This window comes from Caenorhabditis remanei, chromosome V (genome assembly GCF_010183535.1).
Source record: "Caenorhabditis remanei strain PX506 chromosome V, whole genome shotgun sequence".
NCBI classification, from domain to species: domain Eukaryota; kingdom Metazoa; phylum Nematoda; class Chromadorea; order Rhabditida; family Rhabditidae; genus Caenorhabditis; species Caenorhabditis remanei.
In genome coordinates this window covers 7,559,271-7,583,335 of record NC_071332.1, presented here as the reverse complement: position 1 = coordinate 7,583,335, position 24,065 = coordinate 7,559,271, and the positions used below count along the sequence as shown (strand labels likewise).

The 24,065-nt window shown below is 37.0% G+C and overlaps 5 protein-coding genes across 5 annotated transcripts; 2 read left to right on the top strand and 3 right to left on the bottom strand.

Annotated features, from left to right (window-relative positions):
• Nucleotides 1-77: 77 nt before the first annotated feature.
• Nucleotides 78-2,025, bottom strand: GCK72_017971 (uncharacterized protein; the record flags this gene model as incomplete). The annotated part of the gene is made up of 8 exons (XM_003112303.2): nt 78-261; nt 308-582; nt 625-800; nt 848-1,057; nt 1,103-1,559; nt 1,605-1,691; nt 1,735-1,884; nt 1,933-2,025. 8 exons carry the CDS (start codon nt 2,023-2,025, stop codon nt 78-80), a joined length of 1,632 nt encoding a protein of 543 aa, XP_003112351.2.
• Nucleotides 2,026-3,833: 1,808 nt separating this feature from the next.
• On the top strand, nt 3,834-6,519 carry GCK72_017970 (uncharacterized protein; the record flags this gene model as incomplete). The annotated part of the gene is made up of 12 exons (XM_053732331.1): nt 3,834-3,978; nt 4,156-4,283; nt 4,329-4,471; nt 4,520-4,639; nt 4,684-4,955; nt 5,003-5,127; nt 5,173-5,264; nt 5,369-5,478; nt 5,604-5,849; nt 5,895-5,982; nt 6,029-6,173; nt 6,397-6,519. The coding sequence occupies 12 exons, from the start codon at nt 3,834-3,836 to the stop codon at nt 6,517-6,519; spliced, it is 1,737 nt and encodes a 578-aa protein (XP_053581244.1).
• A 4,740-nt stretch (nt 6,520-11,259) lies between these two features.
• Nucleotides 11,260-13,714, top strand: GCK72_017969 (uncharacterized protein; the record flags this gene model as incomplete). Its single annotated transcript, XM_053732330.1, has 7 exons — nt 11,260-11,373; nt 11,507-11,712; nt 12,258-12,558; nt 12,607-12,764; nt 12,811-12,950; nt 12,999-13,480; nt 13,526-13,714. The coding sequence occupies 7 exons, from the start codon at nt 11,260-11,262 to the stop codon at nt 13,712-13,714; spliced, it is 1,590 nt and encodes a 529-aa protein (XP_053581243.1).
• Nucleotides 13,715-13,842: 128 nt separating this feature from the next.
• GCK72_017968 (uncharacterized protein) lies at nt 13,843-14,337 on the bottom strand (the record flags this gene model as incomplete). Its single annotated transcript, XM_003112521.2, has 3 exons — nt 13,843-13,976; nt 14,030-14,174; nt 14,218-14,337. The coding sequence occupies 3 exons, from the start codon at nt 14,335-14,337 to the stop codon at nt 13,843-13,845; spliced, it is 399 nt and encodes a 132-aa protein (XP_003112569.2).
• Nucleotides 14,338-14,687: 350 nt separating this feature from the next.
• GCK72_017967 (uncharacterized protein) lies at nt 14,688-16,548 on the bottom strand (the record flags this gene model as incomplete). Its single annotated transcript, XM_003112450.2, has 8 exons — nt 14,688-14,771; nt 14,822-14,936; nt 14,986-15,188; nt 15,240-15,425; nt 15,761-15,844; nt 15,894-16,090; nt 16,259-16,415; nt 16,498-16,548. The coding sequence occupies 8 exons, from the start codon at nt 16,546-16,548 to the stop codon at nt 14,688-14,690; spliced, it is 1,077 nt and encodes a 358-aa protein (XP_003112498.1).
• Between the last annotated feature and the right edge of the window lie 7,517 nt (nt 16,549-24,065).

Here is a 24,065-nt window from a genome sequence, read left to right as displayed (position 1 = left end):
CAAAACTGTATAGAATGCGTCAGAATCCTGTTGAGCTTCGAAGTTTTTAGTAGTTGGAAAATATAGATTTGAACGCTTCATTCACTAAATTCAAAATCGATTACAATCTTGTTTCTTTTAATTTGTCTCAGCTTCCCGAGTCGCTCCTTCAAAAAGTCGTCCTTCATCTGACATGCCGGATGGTCAATCTTGAAATAGCTTCCAGGTGATTTCAAACTGTACTTCTCCCATTTCAGACTCATTTCTGCATTGTTTGGATCTCTGAAAAATAAAATTATCGACAATGAACTTGTGTTGAACTACCTACCCATATTTTGCAAAATTCGAGAAAATTCTTCCCATAAATTTCATTACTTCGACTTCTTGTTCTGATGGGATGAACTTCTCATATCCACCATCTCCAAGCACATATCGGAAATCATTCCCATGTGTCGATGCTTTGAAATCTAAAAGATCACCCAGAGGACCGTAACCGTCTGGATTGCAGAAATCGAATGAATATAAGAAGACGTTGTTTCCAGATTCTGCTGCTGATTCCACGGAGTTCAGGATACCAGCGTTGTACACTGCGTCTCCGAGGAACTGTAATTAACTCGTAGCCATAAAAAATTTTATAAAACTAACTTCAATAAACATTTTCTTAGCAACTGAATCATTTGATTCGTCAATTCCTCCGAGATAAGATTCGATCAAAAACTTGGCAACGTCTTCTGGCTTTTCAACCACATCTGATTTGTAAAGCTTCTTAAGTGCAGAAGGAATGCTGTCTCCAATTCGAGAATAAACAGGATCGGGAATAGCTGAATATGAAAATAAACAACATTTTCATAATTCTATGACGATTCACCCATTATGAGTCCTTCGAATTCAGTCCTTCCGAATATAAAACTCTTCTTGGGAGCTTCTTCTTTCAATTTCTCTAATGGCTTGGTGAAGAAATCACCATCGAGATTTGGTGCACACGACATGAACCCTGATCTCGAGAATTTGAATGAGCTTAGTTTATTCAAAACTTCCATACTTTGCTCCGTATACCATTTCAGAATACTCGAAGAGTCTAAAATATATGTAATGATATTATTCACTCAGTTCTTCTTCTAACCTGTTTCTTTACATCCATTTGCCACAGCAAACTCTCTGAAAATAAGAGCTTGATTCTTGCTTGATCTGCATGCCATCTCACAATCAGCAGTTCCAGACATAGCTACACACTTTTGGAATAACCCTTGTGAATGAGTACTCAGTGTCAATAAATCAGCACAAACTCCCCCAGCACTACATCCAAAAACTGTCACATTACTCGGATCTCCTCCAAAAGATTTAATATGTTTTTGAATCCATTTGAGAGCAAGAGTTTGATCCCAGAGAGCAAAGTTCCCACGGCATATTTCATCTCCTGTTGTGAAAAATCCAAGAGCTCCGACTCTATAATTAACAGTCACAACAATGACATCTCTGAGAGGAAGAGTTCCAGAAATCGAGTAATCATCATAAGCAGCAGAAGTACCCATTTCAAATGCACCACCAAATATATTCATCATTACTGGCAGACCTCTTGGCTGGAATGCAATTTAATTGTCAGAAAGTTGAAGTTTAGAACTTACGAACTCGTTCGACTTCCTCCTTGGTGCAAAAATATTCAGAGACAGGCAGTTTTGTTCATTGAATTTCAGTCCCAATTGATCTTTCATCTGAAGAAAATAAATAAATTATCAGTTTCCCAGTGATTCTCACCTGATCGAAAACTCCACTTTGAGGGCATCCAGGTCCATATACTGTACATTCTTTGACTTCTGTCCAAACCTTTGCTTCAATTGGTTTCTCGAATCTTCCTGGTGGCTCAGCAAATGGTATTCCCAGATATCCATCTACTAGTTTCTCGCCCTAAAATTAAAAATAATATTAAAAAGACACTCACCCTGAACAACTCACATGTTTATATACATTTCCACGGATGGGACCGCAGGTTGCGTCGAGAATTTCAGAGTTTCTTTCAGGGGTGAGATGAGACAAAAAACCACCCATTTCAAGTGAAATATTTCATGGTCGTGTTTCGTTTGTTTTTATATTCCTTGGCGGTAGAGACTAGACACATACACAAACCACGGCCGATGTGTTGATTTTTTGTGATTTGTGTCGGCAAAAAAGTTGTTTTCGAAGAACCTCTATAAATGTTTAGTAACAATAAGCGGAGACGATTCTGTGAGAAAATGAAGAAAGCTTTCATGGGTACTCCAAAAGAAATTATAGAAAGTAAGCAAATGAACTAAAGCACATCAATGAAACAATATTCACTACAACAATATGTTTTACTCTTTCAATGTCTTGTTTACAATTCTGCAACTTTCAGCTCTGTGAACATTCCCGAATCCAAACAACATACAACAATTCTAATTATAATCTCATTAAAATAATCCAAATTGCAAACGTGACAGTTCACAACTTGCTCTGTAAGATTTTTCGGAAATTTCAGTGTCTTTTCATATGCCTCCGTACGGGTACGATAAGCATCGCTACCGATAAATCAACTTTTCCACTGATAAAACTACTAAAAGATATAATCTCCAGAGTCATAAAAGGGGTACATTGAGCGTCTTTTCATTTGTCTTCTATCAGTTTTTGATTGATCATTTCACGGTCTTTTTTGTTCTTTTGTTTTGGTGGTATTGTTGTATTCCTTGAATTTCATTTCAATAAGACCGTCGTTACCTTCAATTTCCCCCTTCTTGCAAGTGTGGACCGTGTCATCTCTATTTTCTCGCCGGGTAGTTCTCATCAATCATGTTCCCCTTTTATCTTTATCACTTCTGTCTATCCTTCGCCATTTTTTTCTGACCCACATATGTTCTATATCATGTCTAATTTTGACGCCCTACCGTCCACATCAACAAATGAATGTAAGTATTTTAGTAGCTCTGGAAAAATGCAATTTTTGTTGAGATGGTTGATAAGACCTTTTACTGAATCAGAGTCGAAGGTTTCTTCAGTGTGAATCAGATAGTTGATCAATAAGGGATGGCTCGAAATAAGTTTTGGTTTTTTGTCTAGAAAGCGGTTAACACTCAGAACTCTGAAAAACTAATGATCAAAACGAAAACTATAATGTGAAGTTTGCTAGAAAATAATTGGAAAAAGATTAACGTAACAAGATAACACTTTCATCATATCAAAACTCAAATTTGATCATAAACTGTATTCTGTTCTGGAAACATAATGCTAATAGTATATAAAAGGGGGCTTTAGTAACAATTTCGGTGCAATTTTATCAGTTTAAAAAAAATAAAAATAAATGAGATAGTAGCTGATTTTAACCTAGCAAAAATTCTGTTATGAGATGATGAACTTTTCAACTCGAAAATAAATTATTCTTGATAAATCTGAAGTTTTCATTTTTTAATAAACAAAGGAATGATGACAATCAAATGATACACATTAGAACTTGAGTTAGGCTATTTTCAATTAATCAAGCTAATTTGTTGGAAAAAACTGTATCTTAAATTTATTAAAAGGTAAATTCTCCGATAAATCTTGATTTTCAATGAGAAATAGCTAACTCAAATTCAAAAACTTTCTTCCAAGTTCCAATAATAATAAATAATCCTGAAAATGCCATAAAAAGTTTATCAAATCGTTATCAAGCCATTCACCTCAACGCAAAAAGCACTTCTCGATCGTTCACATTGTGTTCTCTTTACACTACCGTCTTATTCCCATATTTTTTATCAGTCATCTTCATCTTGTTTCCCTATACTATCTCACCCGCATACATCAAAGTTCATTGTATGATCAGTCCCCGCCTCCGCTTCATATCACATCTCAAGTTTCCAGATAAAATGGGTAAGCTGCAGGTGATTGAGAAGAAGTTCGAATTTGGTTTTCGTGTCTTCTACAATCTTTTTCGTCTACTTCCACTCATCTATTCAAATACTTGGCTAACTTTGGGACTCACTGCAGTCACAATTGCTGCTTCTGTTGGAAGTCAGTCACTTTTATTCAGATGAACGAGGAGAACAGCTATAGGAATACCGTTGATGCATTACACTAAACATTTGAAAGATGTAATACGTCATTTGGTGTTCCTATAGTTACCCGTTCAACTTTTATTCTTCTTCTTTTTTAATTCGACAATTAAGAGCTTAATGATTTCAATTTCAGATGAAATCGTAAACTACAAGACCGGTGTGATTCCTGGAAAGTTCTACGTGGCACTAATTGAAAAAGATGAACCTAAATTCTGGCATATCTTCTGGGTAGCATCTTTATGTTACATTGGATTATGTTTGGTGAGATATTGATTCCGATTGTATGTAATCATGAAACGTTTTCAGCTAATGGCATTGATGAACTTTTTCTCTTGGTGTCTCTACATCCAACAACGTAAAAATCTTGTTCAATGTCTCCATAAACTCTACTATAGAAACAATTTCTATTACCAGTTGAACGGTGTTGACGACCAAGGAATTGATAACCCGTTAGTTATCAAACAGCTATTATTTCATCCTAAACTATGCATTTTTAGCGATCAAAGAATCACACAAGATGCGGATAAACTCACAAAACTATTGGGAACCAGTATTATTCCAACCGTTCTGTTATCTCCATTCATCATCTCATATTATGGAGTCAAAGTTTGGAATACGTAAGATACTCCTGAAGTTATAAGAGTAACTCGAATTGTTTCAGTGCTGGAGGATGGGGATTCGGAATGATCTTTGCCTATTTCGCCATTGGAGTCATTATCAACAGAATTCTGATCGGTCCAATCACTCCATGGGCTGCAAGAGTTGAGAAGGCTGAGGGAGATTTCAGGTACAAACATGTCTCCGTTCGAGTCAATGCTGAGGAGTCTGCATTCTTCAAATCCGCCGAATTTGAGCATATGTTCTCGAACCTCTCATTCGATGTCCTCTTCAGAAGACTATTTGCTTTTATGTGTTGGAGATTTCCGTCTCAATGTGAGTCTATTTCTTTTTAGAAAAAAACCATTCATTATTTGTTTCAGTCTTCCAATCCTTCTTCGACTACTACGGAGGTTGCATGTCTTACATTCTCCAACTTTTCCCACTTTTTGTTTTCCATATGTATGACAACTTGAAACCAGCCGATCTTTCAGGACAGATCAGTAATGTTAGTCTAAATAATATACTATGCTATAAAATTCGATTGTTTCAGAATGCATTCTATTTCATCTACCTTATCAATTGTTTCACAAGACTCACAGATTTGGCAATGAATATCGCAGAACTTGGAGGATATATCATGAGGTACAGTATACTCACAAAAATTTTCTAACTAGTTTTTTCAGAGTGAGTGAATTCGTCGACAACGGAAAACTCTACCAAACTGGTATTGAGAACGATGCATTCAGAAGTAATTCAGATGTCTCTGATACCAAGACATCTGGAGATGAAAATCTTATTGAAGCGGAGCATTTGTCGTTCGGTCCACCAACAAATTCGAATATCCGCATTATCGAGAGTTAGTTTTTCCAGATTTTTTCTTCATATTAGAATCAGAAACTGGATTATATTATGATAGGATTAGTAGGTGGATTCTTGATATCAAAGTTGTTATTATCTCTTTACTTAAAAATACATTTCCAGATCTGACATTCAACCTCCCACGTAACAGAACCATGTTGATCACCGGAGACAGTGGAATCGGAAAGACTTCTTTGATGAGAGTGATTGCTGATATGTGGCCACATGAGGGAACATTGAATAAGCATTACGAGAAGTCAGATGCCTATTTCTTGCCACAGAGACCATATTTTCCGGTTGGAAGACTGTCTTTGAAGCAGCAACTTGTTTTCCCGGCAGCGAAAAACGGTCAGGATTTTGAAAAAGATGGTGAGATTTGTGACGATTCGGATTGAATTCAAATTACTTGTTCAGGTGAAATTGTTCAAATTCTCAATGAGTTGAAGTTGGGACATTTGATTCAAGTTGTTGGAAGTATATATGATAATGTTGATTTTGAATGGTTAGTTCTTCAATTCTGGTTACGAGAAATGTTTTCAAACTTTCAGGCAAGAAACCCTCTCTCCAGGAGAACAACAACGTCTCTGTTTTGCTAGAATGCTGCTCGCTGAGCCAACAATTGCCTTCCTTGACGAATCGACTTGTAATGTGGACGAAGGAATTGAGAACGCAATGTACGAAATGCTCAGAAAGGTCGGTCCCATTTTTTGAGAAGAAGATTGTCGGGTTTCGAGAGTGAGAGTGAGAGGCGTGAGCCACCAATTTTCAATAATGGCTTCGGGCCTTCTTGCTCCGGAAATTGGTTTTCTTCTCGGCTTGAAAAAGGCTAGAAGGGAGCCAATCGTCCGAAATGGATTTTTTGCTTTCTCGCTTCGAAAGTGTCCTTGAGTGGAAAATGAATACTTTCTTTTTTCAGCGCTCAATCACCTACATCACAGTCGGTCACCGGAAATCACTCAGAAGCCACCACGACTTCGAACTCCGTATTCCATCATCGTCGTCTTTCCTTTTCCATGAAATTCACAGTCAAAAACTTTAGAATCTCTTATTCACTTCCTTGTTACCATTGTTATTGCCCTTTCTATTTTATATTGTTCCCATCCATAAAAAAACAAAAAACCGAAATGACGCGTCTTTTTGAGGACACTAAATTTTAGGAAGATGGGCCCCGGAGAGCCATTTGAAATATGCGTATTCTGTCAAGAAGGCGTGCACACATACACACAAATTTCTCATATTTCAATGATATACATGCACATTCTCGTTTCCCCTCCGCTTTTTTTTCTTTTTTTGCTTCATTCCGGCTCCTCACATACATTTTTGCTAATCGAATATTCTAACGATATGAATATTAGAAGCAAGGAAGAGAAAAATGAGAAGAGAAAAGTGGGAGGGAGGGAGTGTCCGCCTCCTCCTTTTTTGAGCAAAAAGAAGATGAAATTGATACTGGGAAACGAGATGAGAAGAGTACAATATGGAAATGCCCTTCTCAGTTTTACTTCCAAGAATTTGTTCTTTCGCCGAGTTCAACTTTTGCTGCAAGTTTTTTAGAAGTTGTAGGCTTTCGGAAGACTCTGAGCCTAGCATGAATTCATTTTTCCAGAAGGCTGTGCTTCTGAAAGAAATCCACTTTTTGTGGAAGGCTATGACATTTTTGAGTTGAGGTTGTCTTACCGTACTACTATAATAATTTTTCCCGTAAAACTTGAAATTGATTTTTATTTTCCTGCTTTTCAAATCCTATTCCATGGAGTAAAACTTATTATTCCAGTCTTCGAACGCGTCAAACGTACCCCAGATCGTCTCTCCCTCCTGTTTACTTCTACCAATACGAATACTCAAATATTTTCTCCATACTCTTGCATAGATTAGCTCCCGTTTTCCTCGTTTTCTTCTGTTGTTTTCTTCTTCTTCTTCTTCTTATTCTCACACTTTCCAATTTCCTGGCTATAATTGGATAAAAAAAGAAACGACCGCCGGAAATTGCCTTCTACGAATCACTTTTCTTTCTGAAACAAACAGTAGCCTATGAGGAAGTTTACTACTTTAATGAGAATCGTTCTCTGTCTCTAGAAAATAATCGCCCACGTGTTCAGGTACATCTACGTATTGTTTATGATTTTATAAACTCATTCAACTGGCCACTCATCAATTGGAATAGGAAAACTTTTCGTTTCGGGTTTCCAATTTCTCTCTTCTTCTCATCTCTTCATACAATCTCTTCTTCTTTTTTTTCTGAAGGACCAACTCTCCTTCTTCCTCTTTTTTTGGTCCTCACTACCCTCCAAACCACCACCATCTCCACAATATGTGCTCGTTTTGAATGACATTGACTGCTAGTCATTCTTCCGTTTTTTGTCTTTTTCATGGAGGAGGTTTCTCCTTTTTTCCACGAAGAGGCTATAGGTTAGAGCGGGAGTGACCACTTTACTTTTTTCTCCCGACACCCTCGAATTTATATGTTGTCTCATTTCTACTAATTGTATTGTTCAACTTCAAGTCTCCTTTCGTAATTCTTTGCTCCCTAACATATATTTCTCTTTTTGTCAGCACTGCCGTTGACACTCACTTAATTCATTTATTATGTATGGCAATTTATTCATGCATTCATTTATTTCCAGCGCCTCGCGCGATTAATGGGTGGCTCTGAAAGTTGGACGTTTGGGGCGGACGGCTGAAAATAAGAGAGGAACGAGAGGCTGTTAACAGACGGATTAGGTGTCTTAACGAGTGGCTAATTCCCTGTGAGATTATGTCATTAGGAAAGGGATTCCTTTTCATTTTCCCCGTTCTGACCTTATTTCCTCTCGTCATTTTGTTTTGCTTCACACCTCGTTGAGGAATAGAAATATGGTGACGTGATTTCAGAAAAGGAATACATTTCCATTACTCTAACAGAACACAATATGTACCTTTAATCTGAATAATCAGAAGATTCTGATTTCTATCTGGACTACAGTAATCTTTTCATAAGGTTGTGATTTTTTTTCTTTTTTCACAGTCTACATCGATTTTCTTTTTCTCTGAATTCTCCCAAACGTTCCGGGTCACGTGTTCTCTTTTTTCTCTGACTTTCCAGAACTGTATTTTTTGTTTCCATTTCCCTTCCTTCCCTTTCTCTGTATACAGAAGAGCAGCATTTCTGTTTGTGTTTTTTCTCAAGACAGAACCTTGGCTACTGTAATCGACGGAGCACATTTCAATCTTGAAAATCCAATTTATTTCTGAATTTTTCAAGAAGACTAATAAATCAAACGTCTTACTCATCTCCTTCCATCTATCCCCTCTTCAAATCTGAAAAATGAAATTCGAGCTGAGATCTCAGTTTTTCTTTCATTTTTCTTCTTTCTTTCTCCTGGTCTCGCTACGTTCACCCGTAGTGGCTTTCTTCTTCTTTCCTTTCTTCAACGGCGCGAAGAAAACGGCAAAAAAAAAGAAGAAGAAGACGTGCTTCTTCCATCTACATACGCACACACTCCTCGACGTCTTCTGCTCATATAATCCTTGTGCTACTGCTTCAGCGCGGCCCACGACGGCGGCTCCGTGAGCCCACGAAAGCACCCACTGCTCTTTTCTTTCTCAGTTTTTCGCGCATGCCGCTTTTTTCTCCATTTTTTCTCTCTCTCACTTTTTCTCGTTTCTTGTCCTCAGTTTTGCTTGGCTCCTCAACTGGCAATGGGCTCTCTCTTTCTCTCTACATGGGCTCTGCGAGCGCGCGAATTTTCATCGATCTTTTGCCAGGGGACTCTACCCACGAAGTGTCTGTCGACTCACTAGTACCAAACTAGTACTTTTTTCGTGCTGGAAACCCTCAGTTACATCTGCCTTCTTCATTCTTTTTTGTCTCTTTTTGAGTTATTTTCTAGAATTTTGAAATAACAAAATCATAATTGAACGAGCAGTCGTCCCGGGAGAATCGAATGAGTAAACCAACAGACAAAAACATAAAGAAGAAGACCGATATTTCTCTTCTTTTTCATAGTTTTTGCTGTCAAAGCCGACTGAAAAGAGTGAGGTCTCTATCGATACAAGAAGTAACACAATTCCATACATACAGTAACCCCACAGTATGTAGATTTCGAGTATTCTGGAGGACAATGAGGCTTCTGAGTAGTACCAAGTATCTTCTTTTGAAATTTTTAGAATTGATTATTGTCAATGATTTGAACCGAATCAGTTCGAAGTTGACGTAACACGTCTCCATTCCAAAAACTTTTCTTGAAGTAAACTAACAGTTTCAGAGCAAAATAGTCTCTATTTATAAAAAGTTTGTTCCCAAGTTTATTTTGTTGTTATTCATTTACTCTAAAGTCACACTATTTACTTTCTCCCCACCCATCTCTTCTTCTTTTTCTTCCTCTATTTTTCTCCTTATACAATCAAACCCACATTCAATTCCTTTCGCTTCCTCATTCTCATTCCCATTCCCACCATATTTCAACGATTTTTCTGTTTTTATCAGCTGATATGAGAGAATGATTCACCATTCTTTTTTGTATTCCTTTCTTGTTTTTTATACTTTTTCCCCCGCCAACCAAAAAGGCCAACTGAAAATTTATTCTCCTTCTCGAATGCAACGTTTCTCTTTTCGTGTTGCTGTCGCGGTAGTCCATAGGAATCTCGAGACACGGAATGATGTATCGCTGCGGCATTTCGTTGAAGGATTTATAGTTTTCGGGTATCCGAGCAACCATGACGTGGATACGAGCGTATACATGCAGAGTCGACGAAAATTTTTGTTTCAAAGTCTCGTCATTTCTTTCTTTTTTCGTACTAGTGATACGCCTCGGGCACGAATTTCTCTTGAATTTCACTACACTTCCATATTTTTTTTCTTAAAACTTCCTCGTAGTATTCTATGCTTTTCTTTTTTCACTGCAAAAGGATTTAGCTCCATTTGTGTGAAATCGGCCAAGAAAAGGAATAAGGAAAAAAGGAGAACTGAAGCGTGTGCCGGAGACTCCTTCCTTTCTTCGCCTTCTTTTTTTTTTCTCCCATTATTAGTTTCGCCTCCCACAATTTTCTGGCTGCAAAGCAATAAAAAGTGGCTTCGTTATTTGTCTGGAATGCGTCCCACAATGTGTCTTCTTCAATACAAGTTACCCTCCAGTCATCATCTTCTTTAGTTATTTTTTGTTATTTCTCTCTACTCGTGAACTAAGCAATGATCAGTTGGAAAAAAAGAACAATCGATGCGATGAAAACCAGTTTTCTGTTTCATGTCATTTTTTATTTATCAACTCAAATTCAACGTAAAAGTGAGAGAGAACAATTAGCCGACAATCTCTGACGATTGTGCGTCGTTCTTTGTGTATTGTACGCATTTTGGTTCCTCGGTGTTTTCACCGATTTCGCAACAAAATTGACGCCGAACGACCAACGCACACTCATCGCTTCGTCATCTGACCCCGTTCGGTTTTTGTTTTTCTTTCTCTTTCCTCATTTTCCTTACTTACCACAATCCAGAACATCTCGATTTCTCTTTTTTCCTTCGTGCGAACCGCATAATGATAATCCCATTATGCAGAAACGGATATATTTTATTTTGGAGTTTGCCTCGTTTTTTTGAGTGAGAGCACTTTAGTTCTTCTTCAATTCGCTTGCTCACCGCGCCTCAATTTTTCATGCATAAATGCGCGCCGTCGCCGTCTTCGTGGTTTTTTTCTTCCCTGTCTTCCAATCTTCAATTTCAAAACGTAATTTCCATTCTTTTCCTCTTGCTCAACTTTTATTCTTCCAGGGCTGTGCCTGTAAAACCGGATCAGAACATCTAAACGAAATGGACGCTCAAGGAGATGCCGGTGCGCAGGGTGGAAGTCAAGGACCACGACCATCGAACAAGCGCCTTCAGCAGACACAAGCTCAGGTTGACGAGGTCGTCGGAATCATGAAGGTAATTTTATAAAACTTAAATAGTGTATGTTAACATGGTTTCTATAAAACACCGTTTGATTCAAACATTCTTTGATCAAAAGTTTGAATATAAGTGTTGAAGCAAAAATGTTCTAACTTGCTCTTTCTTTCAGGTGAATGTGGAGAAGGTTTTGGAGCGTGATCAGAAACTCTCGCAATTGGACGACCGAGCTGATGCTCTTCAAGAGGGTGCCTCGCAATTCGAAAAATCGGCTGCTACTCTGAAGCGTAAATACTGGTGGAAGAACATCAAGATGATGATCATCATGTGCGCCATCGTCGTCATCCTCATCATCATCATCGTTTTGTGGGCCGGAAAGTAAATACCAAAACCTCATCCCGACTCTGATCCCCCGAAACTGTAATTTCTCTCATCCGAAATACTTCCCTTTTCCAATTTTGCCCATCCATTTTCATCCGTTTTTCCCCACACATAGAAGCTGAGTATTCTATTCTCCGTTTTAACTTTCTCACTTTACAATGTACTATAGTTGAATTATATATTTTCCTACAACATTCACCCCATCCAATCTGTCTGTTTTCCTAATATTTTTGGCTGAGCTGAAATCTTCTATTTCTGAAATTAATTTATTGAAAATGCGATAAGCTGCATTATCCCCCATCCACATGAGCTTATCCGCGTAATCCGTCGAGCTCGTGTGTATGTTTTCTAGAATTGTCTTATTCTTGAACTAACGTCATGCTTTCTCATCTCCCCGGAAATTTCACATTAGATGCGAATAAAATGGTGTTGATAACCGAATCTACAGGTGGAAATAGATAAATATCTGTAGATAGTCAAGTTTATATTATATTTTTGATAAGCGAAAACAGACCTGTCTCTAAATGAAATGTTTTCTTAAGAATGGCGGTGGAAAACCCCCCGTTCTCCGATAGATCGGAGCAATTTAGATCGCTTGCGACATCAATCGAGCAGAAACACATTAGAAGACACAATGAAAAGCCAGGAGTTTCTCGTCGAGATGAAAACCGTCCGTCGCCAGCCTTTACAAACATTTCTAATGTAGTCTATCCGCTTGCCACTGAAATGTATATTTTTCGTAAAAAGCTTGAAGAACGTTCGCAAGACTACATTTTCGCTACTCCAGCATACTCAAAAATGAGTTCAGAAGAGCGAGAAAGCTTCGATGCTGATGTGAAAGAGGTTCGATCCGCCCTCGAACATTGCATTGCCTCATACTTTTCATTTCAGAAGTTATCCCAATTCGAGTCGTTCATCAATCAGCTCGGTCAGCGTGTGAATAGCAATGACGGATTGCGAAATGCGACAGAAAGAGGACATCTCACGAGAGTTCAAGAGGGATTGAGAACATATCTGAAAGAAATCGTCGATTTTGTGTCTCTTTTGAAGTAAACACAATATATCACAATAATTTAGTATTCTTTCAATTTCCAGAAAGGAGCACTTGAGACGGCTACAAGCGAAAAATCGGTCGCTGGCTGATGATGTGAAGGAAGCGAAGAAAGATGGGCATGTTTTCAAGTATCTTTCCGGACTCGACGAACTGCTTTACAATTCGGATCTCGAATTTAGTCGTAATTCATTATTTATTCCATTCTTCCCGTAACCTCGTATAATTTCAGCGAAATTGATTGACAAGCTTCAAAAACTGTCTACGAAACATCCTTGCCTCCAGTACAAACCACAGCAAGAAACATCTTTAGACCGTGATTACGATCTTGTGGAAGATATAACAAGCCTAACAGGAAAACGTGAAGAATTTCAGACAGACGATGGATGGGATGGAATCGATGAGTTGGAGCTTGACGATGCTCCAAAACCGCAGAGACAAGAGCCATCAAAAGAGAATCGTGCATCACCAATTCTGTTCAATGAAACTGTTCGAAATAGACGCCGTGCTGGATTTGAACCAGAACAAGATCAGCTACGAGATAGTTATGAAAGATGGAAAAGTGATCAAGGCGATCAATTTGCTGAACAATTCCAGCAACAGACTGCAATTATCAAAGAAGAATTTGTGAAAGCAGATCGTGACGATGAAATTGAGAAATTGGAGCAACAGATTTCAGAAATTCAGTCATTATCTTCAGTTTTCTCAGAAAAAGTAATTGAAATAGTGTCGAGATCCGCTTTCAAACAATATTTTCAGATTATGGATCAAGAGCGTGATATTGATTTGATCAACGACTTGGCATTACACACATCGGAAAATCTGATAGATGGAAACGAATGGATTCGCAAAGCGATCACGAACTCTGCTTTCCAACGAGTTTGGTTCTTATTCTGCATCGTTGTACTCACTTTTACTCTTCTTTTCCTCGACTGGTACAATCCATAATCATTAAAATAATGTGTTCATAATATTCGTATATCGTTTTTCGGGATCTAGTCTGTGTTTTCTTTTATGGCATGTAAGGTTTGTTCTTGTTTCATAGTATGTAAAAAAGTAAGAGAAATGAAAGTAATTTATGGCGCGATTGTAGTTTTACGCCAAACATGATGAGATTGTAATTGCTTTGTGTTGTTTCCGAACACTCCCACGAGAATCTTCTCGACGCTTCCCTTTTCTGTGAGCCAGTCTTTTATCAGCTTTCGGTAGCCTGAAAAATAATGATAACTCTTGTAGAAATTTTCATTGAAAAGGAAAATTCACCTTCCAGATCGACAGCAGCACCTTCTTTGTTGAAGTTTCTATCGATAAAATCGAGCCCTTCTTTGCTCATTTTATCCGGATGGTTTTCATAATAAGTACGAATTTCTTTAGGTGAAACCTTCCCGTTTCCATCGGCATCTCTCGCCTAAATTTCAAATTTATGACTAAAAATCTTCTGAAATGCTCACCTTAAACTCATTTGTTATCACATCATCAAGTCGCTGATCGGCAGTTTCAGCATTCCATGGATTCTTCTTTTGACAAATTACGATTCCAAAGAGAACGAGTAAAACAGTTTCTCGGCGCATGACTGACTTCTAGAATCGATTAAAAAGTTGAAAGTAGTAGCCAAAAGACACAAGACAAATGACCTGCCTCTCGTTTTTTGTTCCTTTCACTTTACACACTAGAGACAAAAAAAATGTTTTTATTGAGAAAAAAAGATGACTGAAAAAGTCTTTACACGAGATATGGAAAGAAATGAAAGGGTAAACCCGATGAAAATGGTCAATATGGGCAATTAATCACTAATCAGATAATCACAAATGAGATCAGTTGAGGTGGGGTTTTTTGAGAATTTAATGAAATGAAAATATAAATATTTGTGTTTGTAATATTAGAAAAAAACATGTTTAGTGGTGTTTGAATCAGATATGAATCAGAGAAATATCTCGCTTTCGTTGTCATTACTGTCGGTAACGATGACTATGGACGGCTTCGAATTACCAAATTTGGAAACAACCTGAATGAAAATAAAAGTAATTTGGAATCAATCAATGAAATATCTCTTACCATGTTGGGAACTCCTTTAACGATATTGCTAAACTGTCCACTCGCATCAATGCTTTTTGAATTGCTTTTCGGAGTTTTGTCGCAGTTTACAAAGTCACGAATGAACTCGATTTTGCTGAAATTTCAGAATAGATATCAATTATTTTTAGTAAGTATAGACTCACTTCAAAGCCGCTCGAATTTCCCTATGTCGACAATTGTAGAAGAAAAACGAAAGAGATCCGTAGCAGTGGTAACCGATAGTCACAATTGGACCCCATTTCATGAAATGAACTTCTCCAATTATCATGTCATACAAGTAGAGAAGACTAGGCAGAACATTGAATATCACTACTAGCAAAATGACCATTACTGTCAGAGAGTTGACCTGGAAAAATGGAAATGAGAGTAATTCATTCTGATTTCGGATTTCACGAACCTGTTGGAAGTTCTCACGACTTCGTTTCTTGACATTGACAACTCTGGTTTCTCGGAGAACGAACAGTTTGCAGATAAACAAGAAGTACGCCAAAGATAGTAGCACTCCGAAAAAGATTGTGGAAAGAAGGAAGTACAGATGGAATGTAGGACCGGATGATGATGTTGTGACACAGTGTATTCGTATCTTAAATAATGAAAAAAGTGCTCAAAATACCTTCCGGGTTCTGTTCAAGTTCTGAATTTTTCACTTCACGTTCCCCTTTGCTTATGTTTTCCCCAAATTCTAGTAAGTTTCCTTGACTTCTGTTCTGTTTTGTAGCCTATTTATGTCAGAAATATTCATACTTCATACATTCTGATTATTCATAAATTCTCTTAGATTTCCTCAATCTTTTCACCTGTTTACAACTAATCTATTGTCAATTGTTCTTTACGTCGCAACGGATTTAGTCTCCGACATTAGAATACAAATTTCACATGTTTCAATAATTCTTCCTACGAAATTATTTATAGACTCACCATATGAATATCGTCTTCGAATACCAGAAATATCATGTCGAGAACTCCCCAAACAACTGCAAACGCGCAGATTTTCAGTGAGATCTGAAATATGGAAATGCTAACAGCAATTCACGAAAAAAAGAGAACCTACCATTTTGTGATCTAGAAAGAAATATTCACTGGGCCTGAAAAGGGCATGAATCCTCTCCCCAGCTATCGAAAGTGTTATGATATGCCGGACCTTGTCGAGACCAATTTCGAAACTCGATCCGATCAGAATCGACCACCTTGGACAGTTAAGATTGTTTCGATAAAACAGATTGAGGTATGTAGGTATTGTGAAGAATCCTGAAATATCACGGATTAACAATTTGATTATAAAAAAGAAAACAAGGAAGCTGAAAAACATGAGCACATGTTATTAAGGATTCCCCTAAAACGAAACAAAACAAGAGACAGATCACATATTTCAGACGTCATTCTGGTGTTTCTAGTTACAAATTTTTCAAAACAAACCTGTGAAAAAGTTGGTGATAGCAAATGCGTAGAATAGATAAAGATGATGTTTCGTGAGTAACTGTGGTGATCGACGGAATGCTGTCCAGATGAGACCATTGAGAAGACAATTGATTGTTCCCATCACCAGAGCTGCCACGTGGACAGGGGTTACTCCCTAGAATTTAGAAAGTTTATGATCTGAATTCAGATTTAGATACAGTTTCTCTTTAACTGTAACTTTTTTTCAAGTAACTAACCCGATGTCCGAATTCTATTGTCGTTCGATTCCAGGATGTGTCAAGTACCATTCTGTGTCAGTAAGAGATCAATCTGAAAATGCAGAATCTACGTAAACTCGCATCAATGAACATTCAGATTAATTATACATAATTAATTCAGAATGCAGAAAATAATGAAGGATCATAATAAAAAGCTAAAAAATAAATAGGGGAGGCATATAAGAAGATATAAAAACAAGGGGAACGCTGGATGTATTTATATGAAAACATTGGATCAGCAGCTGGAAGATTAGGTGAAAATTGAAAAGAAAAAGAACCGCCCAAGTAGGAAAAATGGAGGACGGAAGTATGTAAGTAATGAGGTGGGATTGTGACGTGATGGGGCAAGTCAAGAAAAAACTTCAATTAATTGGTGCTTGTTGTCTTAATGCTCCTAAAGTTAAAGGACATCCAGCATCATTCAGACGGAGATCAAAGGCTTCCAGATGGATAAGGAAATGAATTGTTTCTAAACTTGGGGGATGATGTAAGAAAGGACATTTGGAACGTGTTCTTTTGCAAAAAAGAAAAAAGAAGAAAAAGAGATGAGAGCCGTTGATAAAATGAAAAGGAAAGGTAAGGAATCCCAATGGAATTGAAGAATTCGAAATGCATCCGAAAGTTTAGTAGAAGTATATAGAATAAGTAGGTTTAAAAATATCTAATCCGGGTGGGGATGACATAAAATTTTTGTGGATTTAGAGCAAAAGGATTTGAACTACATTTATATTATTAGAATTGAAACATCGTGGAGCCTGCGTACTAGGAGATTACAAGAGATGAATATAGAACGGAGACAGCTTCTGTGATGTTCAGACTCCGTGGGAAATTTCTGATCTAACCGAATTAATATGTTAGTTTTTTAACGTGACAGACTTCCTTTATGAATTAAACTAAACTCTATTTTTTTTGCCCAGGGAAAAACAAATACTTTAAAAAGTTGACTTTCAGCAACTTCAAGAATATTACTTTCTATTTTTGAAATTCACGTCTTTTTATAAGCTCAGGTTTTCCAATTACAGGGAATCCTAGGCCTTGTGTGAACTTTATGTATAAACAAATGAATATTTCATGACTTCTAACAGACACCAAACTATCATGTATTATCCATCAATTCTATGTTTATCCGTACGTTCGAACTCAAAACGAACGTGAACTCATCAAAGGAATATGAGAAGGAAGGACCTCGAACGGTGTGAGAATTATAAATGACTGCGAGAGGTTCCCCCTCAGATTTCTTAGAATCTGCATTGTTTTCCTGCTCCTCAAAAGAGTAATTCTTTTGAGTGAACACGCAGAAAAAGTACATGGAAGGTTGAACCACAAACACCATAAAATGGTCCTTTTTTTCAGATTAACCAAAACAAATATTTTATATCCGGAAAAAAGAGACATGAAATAGGATGGTAAACAGAAAAAGAGGTTGGACGAAGGACCTCCGACGTCTTCTTTTTGACGGAGAGGTAACAAATTTGCTTTTAGAAAACGAAACACTACTGAGAAATCGAAAAAGCACGTGGATCAAAAAACAAGATAAATTAATAGTGGGAAACTTCTCATAAAAACAAAACCTAGAATTAAAATTTAAATATTCTACTTTTTCAAGAAAAAAGTGACGATAACTTCAAGGGGACAATTATGGAGATCAATTCTCAAAGAGTCCTCTCAATTTAGTTGGAATATATTTTTTCTCTCAATTTCATTCATCACGTTTATGCTCGATTGTAGTGTCTATTGTTTATTGAGAGGAAGTTGGAGCTTCCGGATATAAGAAGAATATTACTTTTGAGTGCATTGGATTAGTGATAAATCCATTCTCTTTTCATGAGTACAATTGTTACTCCCACCCTCGTTTCTAATCAGCAAAATAAACTGGTTAGAAGCACGTTCTGGGATAGTCAGAATAAGAATGAGATAGTAGATTGGTTTCAGAACTTTGCTAAACCCGAACTAAAGATGGGCCAGTTTGATTTCAACAATTCTGGTCTGAAGCCATTCGAACAAGAGTTTCGGGACCCCATCGCGAAAAACGTCTCTCAAAATCAGGGAACTTAGTTTGGTTATTGAGGACAGAGACCACTATAATGATTTGACATTCACTATTTATTGACGATAAGCTCCAAAAGTCTCCTACAAAGCATCAGAACTCCGAAATAGTAGAATCATCCGAAGCGAAAAAAACCAGTTTCAAAGAATATCTGATCTGATTCTAAACGCTACAGAGCTAGGCCAAAATTAGACTACAACTGAGATTAAACGATGATCTGGAAAGCAGCTGGAACTTTTTAATATTTTTTATTGCAAATGACCCTCGATTCCTGGAATGATTGCTCGACACGAACTACCCACTTACACCATATTTTTGTCTGGAAAATGATTGATGAGGACCGTGAAACGAACGAAACAACCAACAAACGACCAAAAAAGACGAGAGAGTGAGAGCATCACACAAACAAAAAAACCAAAAGAATCCTGAGAAAATAAATAAAATGGGGGAGTGGCTTATAAACACCTTCGACGGATTATTCGTGTACTATGGTATCTCAATTGTTAATCTGATCTCACGATGTTCAGTGAAAATGGTCTGCAGAAGCTAGACAAATTTCAATTCTTAATAAATAACGCGTGGAATAAAATCGTTCGATGAGTTTGCACTTTTTGCAGGATGAATTCAAGCCGTCCAGACGGAGAGTAATTATTCAGAATAAAACGTAAGTACTTTGTGGGATACATACTTTATAAAGAAGATGTTACAAAAATTCTGAAATTTGTATGAATTCTGAAAATAAAACAAGATAAGAATAATAATGAGTTCGGATAAGAAAGCAGACGTTTGGAAGGGCAGCTATACTTGCAGGTTTAATTTCTAAAAGTCAGGTAGCTCTGAATTGTTTCATGATTTCTTTGCAGTCTGAATTGCTGTTAATTCCTTCTGAAAACAAGGTCCGAAAGTACACAGTTCTCAAAAGACGGTCACTCCAAAGTTCAAAATTTTATTGGCTCTATCTACAAGAGGAACAAGAAACTTTTCAGGAAAACACTCGAGATTCGAAAGACGTGACTTTTCCAAAGTGAGGCTAATTTGAGATATCCTAGTTCGATTCTAAACAAAGAGTTTGTCTACTATGCAAAGAGAAGAAGGGAAACTATGCGAGCAGTTCTTTTTCTGGAAATCAGAATCAGAAGTTTCAAATGTCATGAACTCTGAAAATGGGGTGAAAATATCAGGAGACTGATGGATAGACACAAACCTAGAGCAGATACTCTAGAAAGAGCTTAAAATAAATAATGAATCATAGAAATGTTTCATTTGAGACCCAATAGACAACTTGGGGAATAGCGATGTTTGAAAAAGAGGATACTTTTTTACACACACGGATTTTGGAATAACGAAAAAAAAACAGATTGAATCCAAAGAGAAGTTGGGAAGAGAAAACGGAAAAGGAAGTCATTGAATCCTCAAAAAAGTTGTCAACAATTTTTTGTTCAGTTTCAGCTTTTTTCCTTCTAAAAACAATTCAGAGGTGTTAGAATCGACACAACTGAAAGAAAGACATTCTAGAATAGAAGACCGTGAATTCTGACCTAAAAACAAGGCAATAATAATAGAAACGATTTCCTTTTTTATATTTGGGACCACCTCCACTATTGTTCAAATATTAAAAACAAGGAGAGCGACAACCAATTCGATTATAAATCGGAATCCATTAAAATTTGTGTTTGACTTTTCTGTACAAACAAAACCAAAGCACATAATCCAAAAGGTGATTGGGATTTTCTAGAAACAAGAAAATTAGGAGATTTTTGGAACACTAAACACAATTAATCGAGGAGGGGACAATTGGGAGAACGAACTTTCGTCAACAACGAGTACTCTGATTGTCTCCAGAGTGTATATCAACCCCTCTGAAGGCAGTTCAGGACAGGCACCAACAGAAACAATACGATTTCTGACGCCTATCGTTTGGTCACAGGCGTCAGAAATCTAATCTAGCTTCTGATTTCGAGAATCCAAGAGCGTGGACAATTTTTTATTATAGCGTGAATTCTAGGTAATCTAGGCTTATTTTAAAATGGTTACCATAAACATTACAAGGGTGGTGAAGGTTTTCACCAGTTTGGCATTCCAATAAATTCAGATAAGCTCTGATAGAACTACAGTAATCAAACGAAGTACACGCACCAGCTTTTCTGGTTTATTAGAAAAGTCTTCTGATGTTTTTGGAACTTTAGAGGAATGAACAATAATGAAGATTTGTAAAAGTTCGAAATGTTACTTTTACGTGCCATTCCAAATTTCTAACTTACTGTTTGAGAATTAGGAAATTACATAAAGAATGTTGTTTTCCAGAGTCCTTTTCGTAATTTCCGCATGAACGTTTGGGGTGTCACGAAGAGAATGAAGAAATAAGAAGAAATAAATAAAAAAGACACACATACACGATATTTTTTTGGACACCGCCCCCCACATTTGAACTAAATTTTAAATTGAAAAAGAAAGCACTAGAAGAAAAAAAATGGAGAAAGAGTTGAAAGTAATAAGAAAAGGACCAAACAGAGATCTGAATTCTGTTTGCTGAGTGAGAATCCTCTGGGTTTTATAGTCGGTGAGAAGCTCGTGGAAATCTACAAATTTGAGTGTTCTCAGATCCTTCCTACAGACAATTTCTGAGGAAAAATTGATGATCGTAGACATAAATATAATGATGCCAATCTTCCCTCAATTGGCATTCATCGTGGTTTGTTTCAAGAAGAAAGTAGCTGTTTTTGAGGAAACGAGCAGAGTGGGTGGACCCTCACAGAGTTGGTCAATTAATGGATTAGACTTTCAGATGGACAACTTTCTCTTCAAAGGAAATAACAAACTGTGAATCCGAAAAATACCCTATTTTATATGCTTCGAAATTTACGAATAACATGGTCTACTGTATTGACCTTAATGATCGTTTTAGATATTATTTGGATTTGTAGAAGGTATTCGCATATGTGACAGGGTGTGTAAACAATAATAACTTCCATTCATAAATCCCTAACTACCTCAAGACGTCGCGACTTTTCCGGAGGATCCCATCAACATAACAAATTGTAATCTTTCCGTTTTTCCCAGTGTACTATACCTTATTAAGCGAGACAGGGAGTGTCGCCGACGTCTTTTGTTATTTTATTCCGGGAAGAAAAACAAGGACGTTAGGCTGAATGAGAATTTAGATTGTGCCAGTGAAAACAGTGGAAAAATATAAGAGAATAATGATACAAAACGAGAAAGGAGTGTACTCGGAGGACGATAACCGTGGGATGATTTGCATAATCGAAATATGACATAATCAGATGAAAGACTAGACCAATTGTGTTCAAGGTTTGAAAACATGCGGAATGCTGAAAATGTGAGAGAAAACACTCGAGATCTGAAAATGAAAAGATTCCACTTGAAAACTGGAATTTTTCAGAAAATCAGTGTGGACAACCGATAACTTTTTCTAAACTAAGGTTTTCCGAAAGCTAGAAAAGTTTTTGTGGCCAGAACTCGTGTCAACCGAGTAGTATATCTTTGTGTTGACTTTGTAGACTAAATTCAGACGCGATGTTTGAAAAGATAAACTTAATTTAAGGGAGAATTGAAAAACTAATACTTTTACAAGTTTATATACCGGTCAATTAGTGTGAATACGGTAATTATGCACACGGCTAAGTCCTCAGAATCTTCAAAATGATTAGATGCATTTCTAGCAGCCGGGTCAAAAAGGGGCCTCCAAATGATGTATATTCATTAAAAACTTCAAGAGCTTGATTTCAGAGTCATCTCCGAATCAAGGGCTATCAGGTTTTTGGTCTTCTTCTTCTTCGTATTATCACAGTAAACTTTGAAATTAATCATTCGAGCAAAAAGATGATCAGACAGATCTCATAATACTAAACTACTTCTTAAAATATTTTGAAAAGAAAACAGGGCGGGCAGCGAGAAACCGTACAGGAGAGACGTTTTGTTGAACGTAAAATTATGAACGGATGACAGTGAGTAACAATTTTCACTTTTAGTGAAAATAGTAAATACGAGAAATCCTACATTTTACTACCACCACGCCGACACTTGGAAATGCGACATTTCAATGGAACATGTGTGGTTTCTGGTGATGAAAAATGGCTTCATAGTGATCTATTTCGTGATGAGAGACGTTGATCGAAGATAAGATATCTTCTTTTCTCTCTCCAAATGACTAATCACTACCAAACATTTTAGATAATCCGATAAGGCTTACGTACTTATTTACGAGTTTGCCCGATTTTCAGATCTTCAGACTCCTAGATTTCCTCATGTAAAAATTGTGCGATTCTTGGATTGTGGGAAGTCCACTCGGCTTATTCGTAGTTTTCTCAAGCGTGAGACCTTGGAACCAATTTCAAAAAAATTAGCCTGACATAAAAGCTTTTTGCAAGAAGGAAACAAAAACAGGAAACGGAGAAAAAATTTGAGAATCGAATGTCATAATATCTATCTTTTTTCTCATAAATTGAAAAACGCCAACTGACGGAAATGATGTGCAAAGGTGCAATATACGTTACTTCGACTCAGGTCAGAGATCTCAGTTTTGTTTTTTGAATAAAACAACCCACATGCGGAACCGGAACCAAATTTCAAAAAAAAGAAGAAGATGGTATAATGAAATGAGCATAATAATTGTGTTTTAGCTGTCTAGTGAAGAAGAACAAACGAATAAAAATAATGAAAATCCTGCGATCAGAACAAAAACGAAAGCTAACCGAAAACCATTAATTATGCAGAATTTTTAGATTACACCTGGATTTGGGCTCAGTTCAACGAACAAATCATAACTCAATTTGCAGAAAATAAATGTTAAAGATTCAAAGTACTTTGAGTCTTTTATAAGTCTCGTGTGCAGGCACCCACATATGTGAAATGATCGATCGATTTCTGGATTTGATTGAAGAGAAATTGGAAATAGATCAGATTGGGAGGAAGTGGAACTACAAAGATCAGTGAATCAAAACTCAGAAAATAAGATGTCTGATTTAAAGAGAGGAGCTCGGGGGACTGTACAGTAGACAGACATGAAAAACAATTACGGGTAGTTGAAGAGACGGGGGTACTTGGAATGACGAATATGGGTTATAGAATTTGAGGGAGAAAATAAAAATGAGGATGCATGTCACGTTCTGTTCACAGGAAAAGAGTTTCAGAAACTGACCATTGAGAGCAAAGAACAGGAGAGCCATACGAAGATCCAGTTATTAGGATAGGTACAGTAATCTTGGAGAGTGAGTTGTGTGTTCCCTGCTGTATTCCAACGACAGATATTTCTAAAACTTCTCGATCTCGAAACTAAATCATATTGAAAAAAATGCTTTGAAGTCCTTGGTTATGAGAAATTTAGATTTTGAGTTGCTTCACTTCGAAACATTTTCAAAAATAGTTTAGTCATTTGAACGATACTGTCTGGTTTGTCAAACAAATTTAATTTACGAGGTTACAAATGCACCGCCGTTGGCCACCCAGTCGGATTTTAGCTGAGCTTCAGTTTTTTCAAATG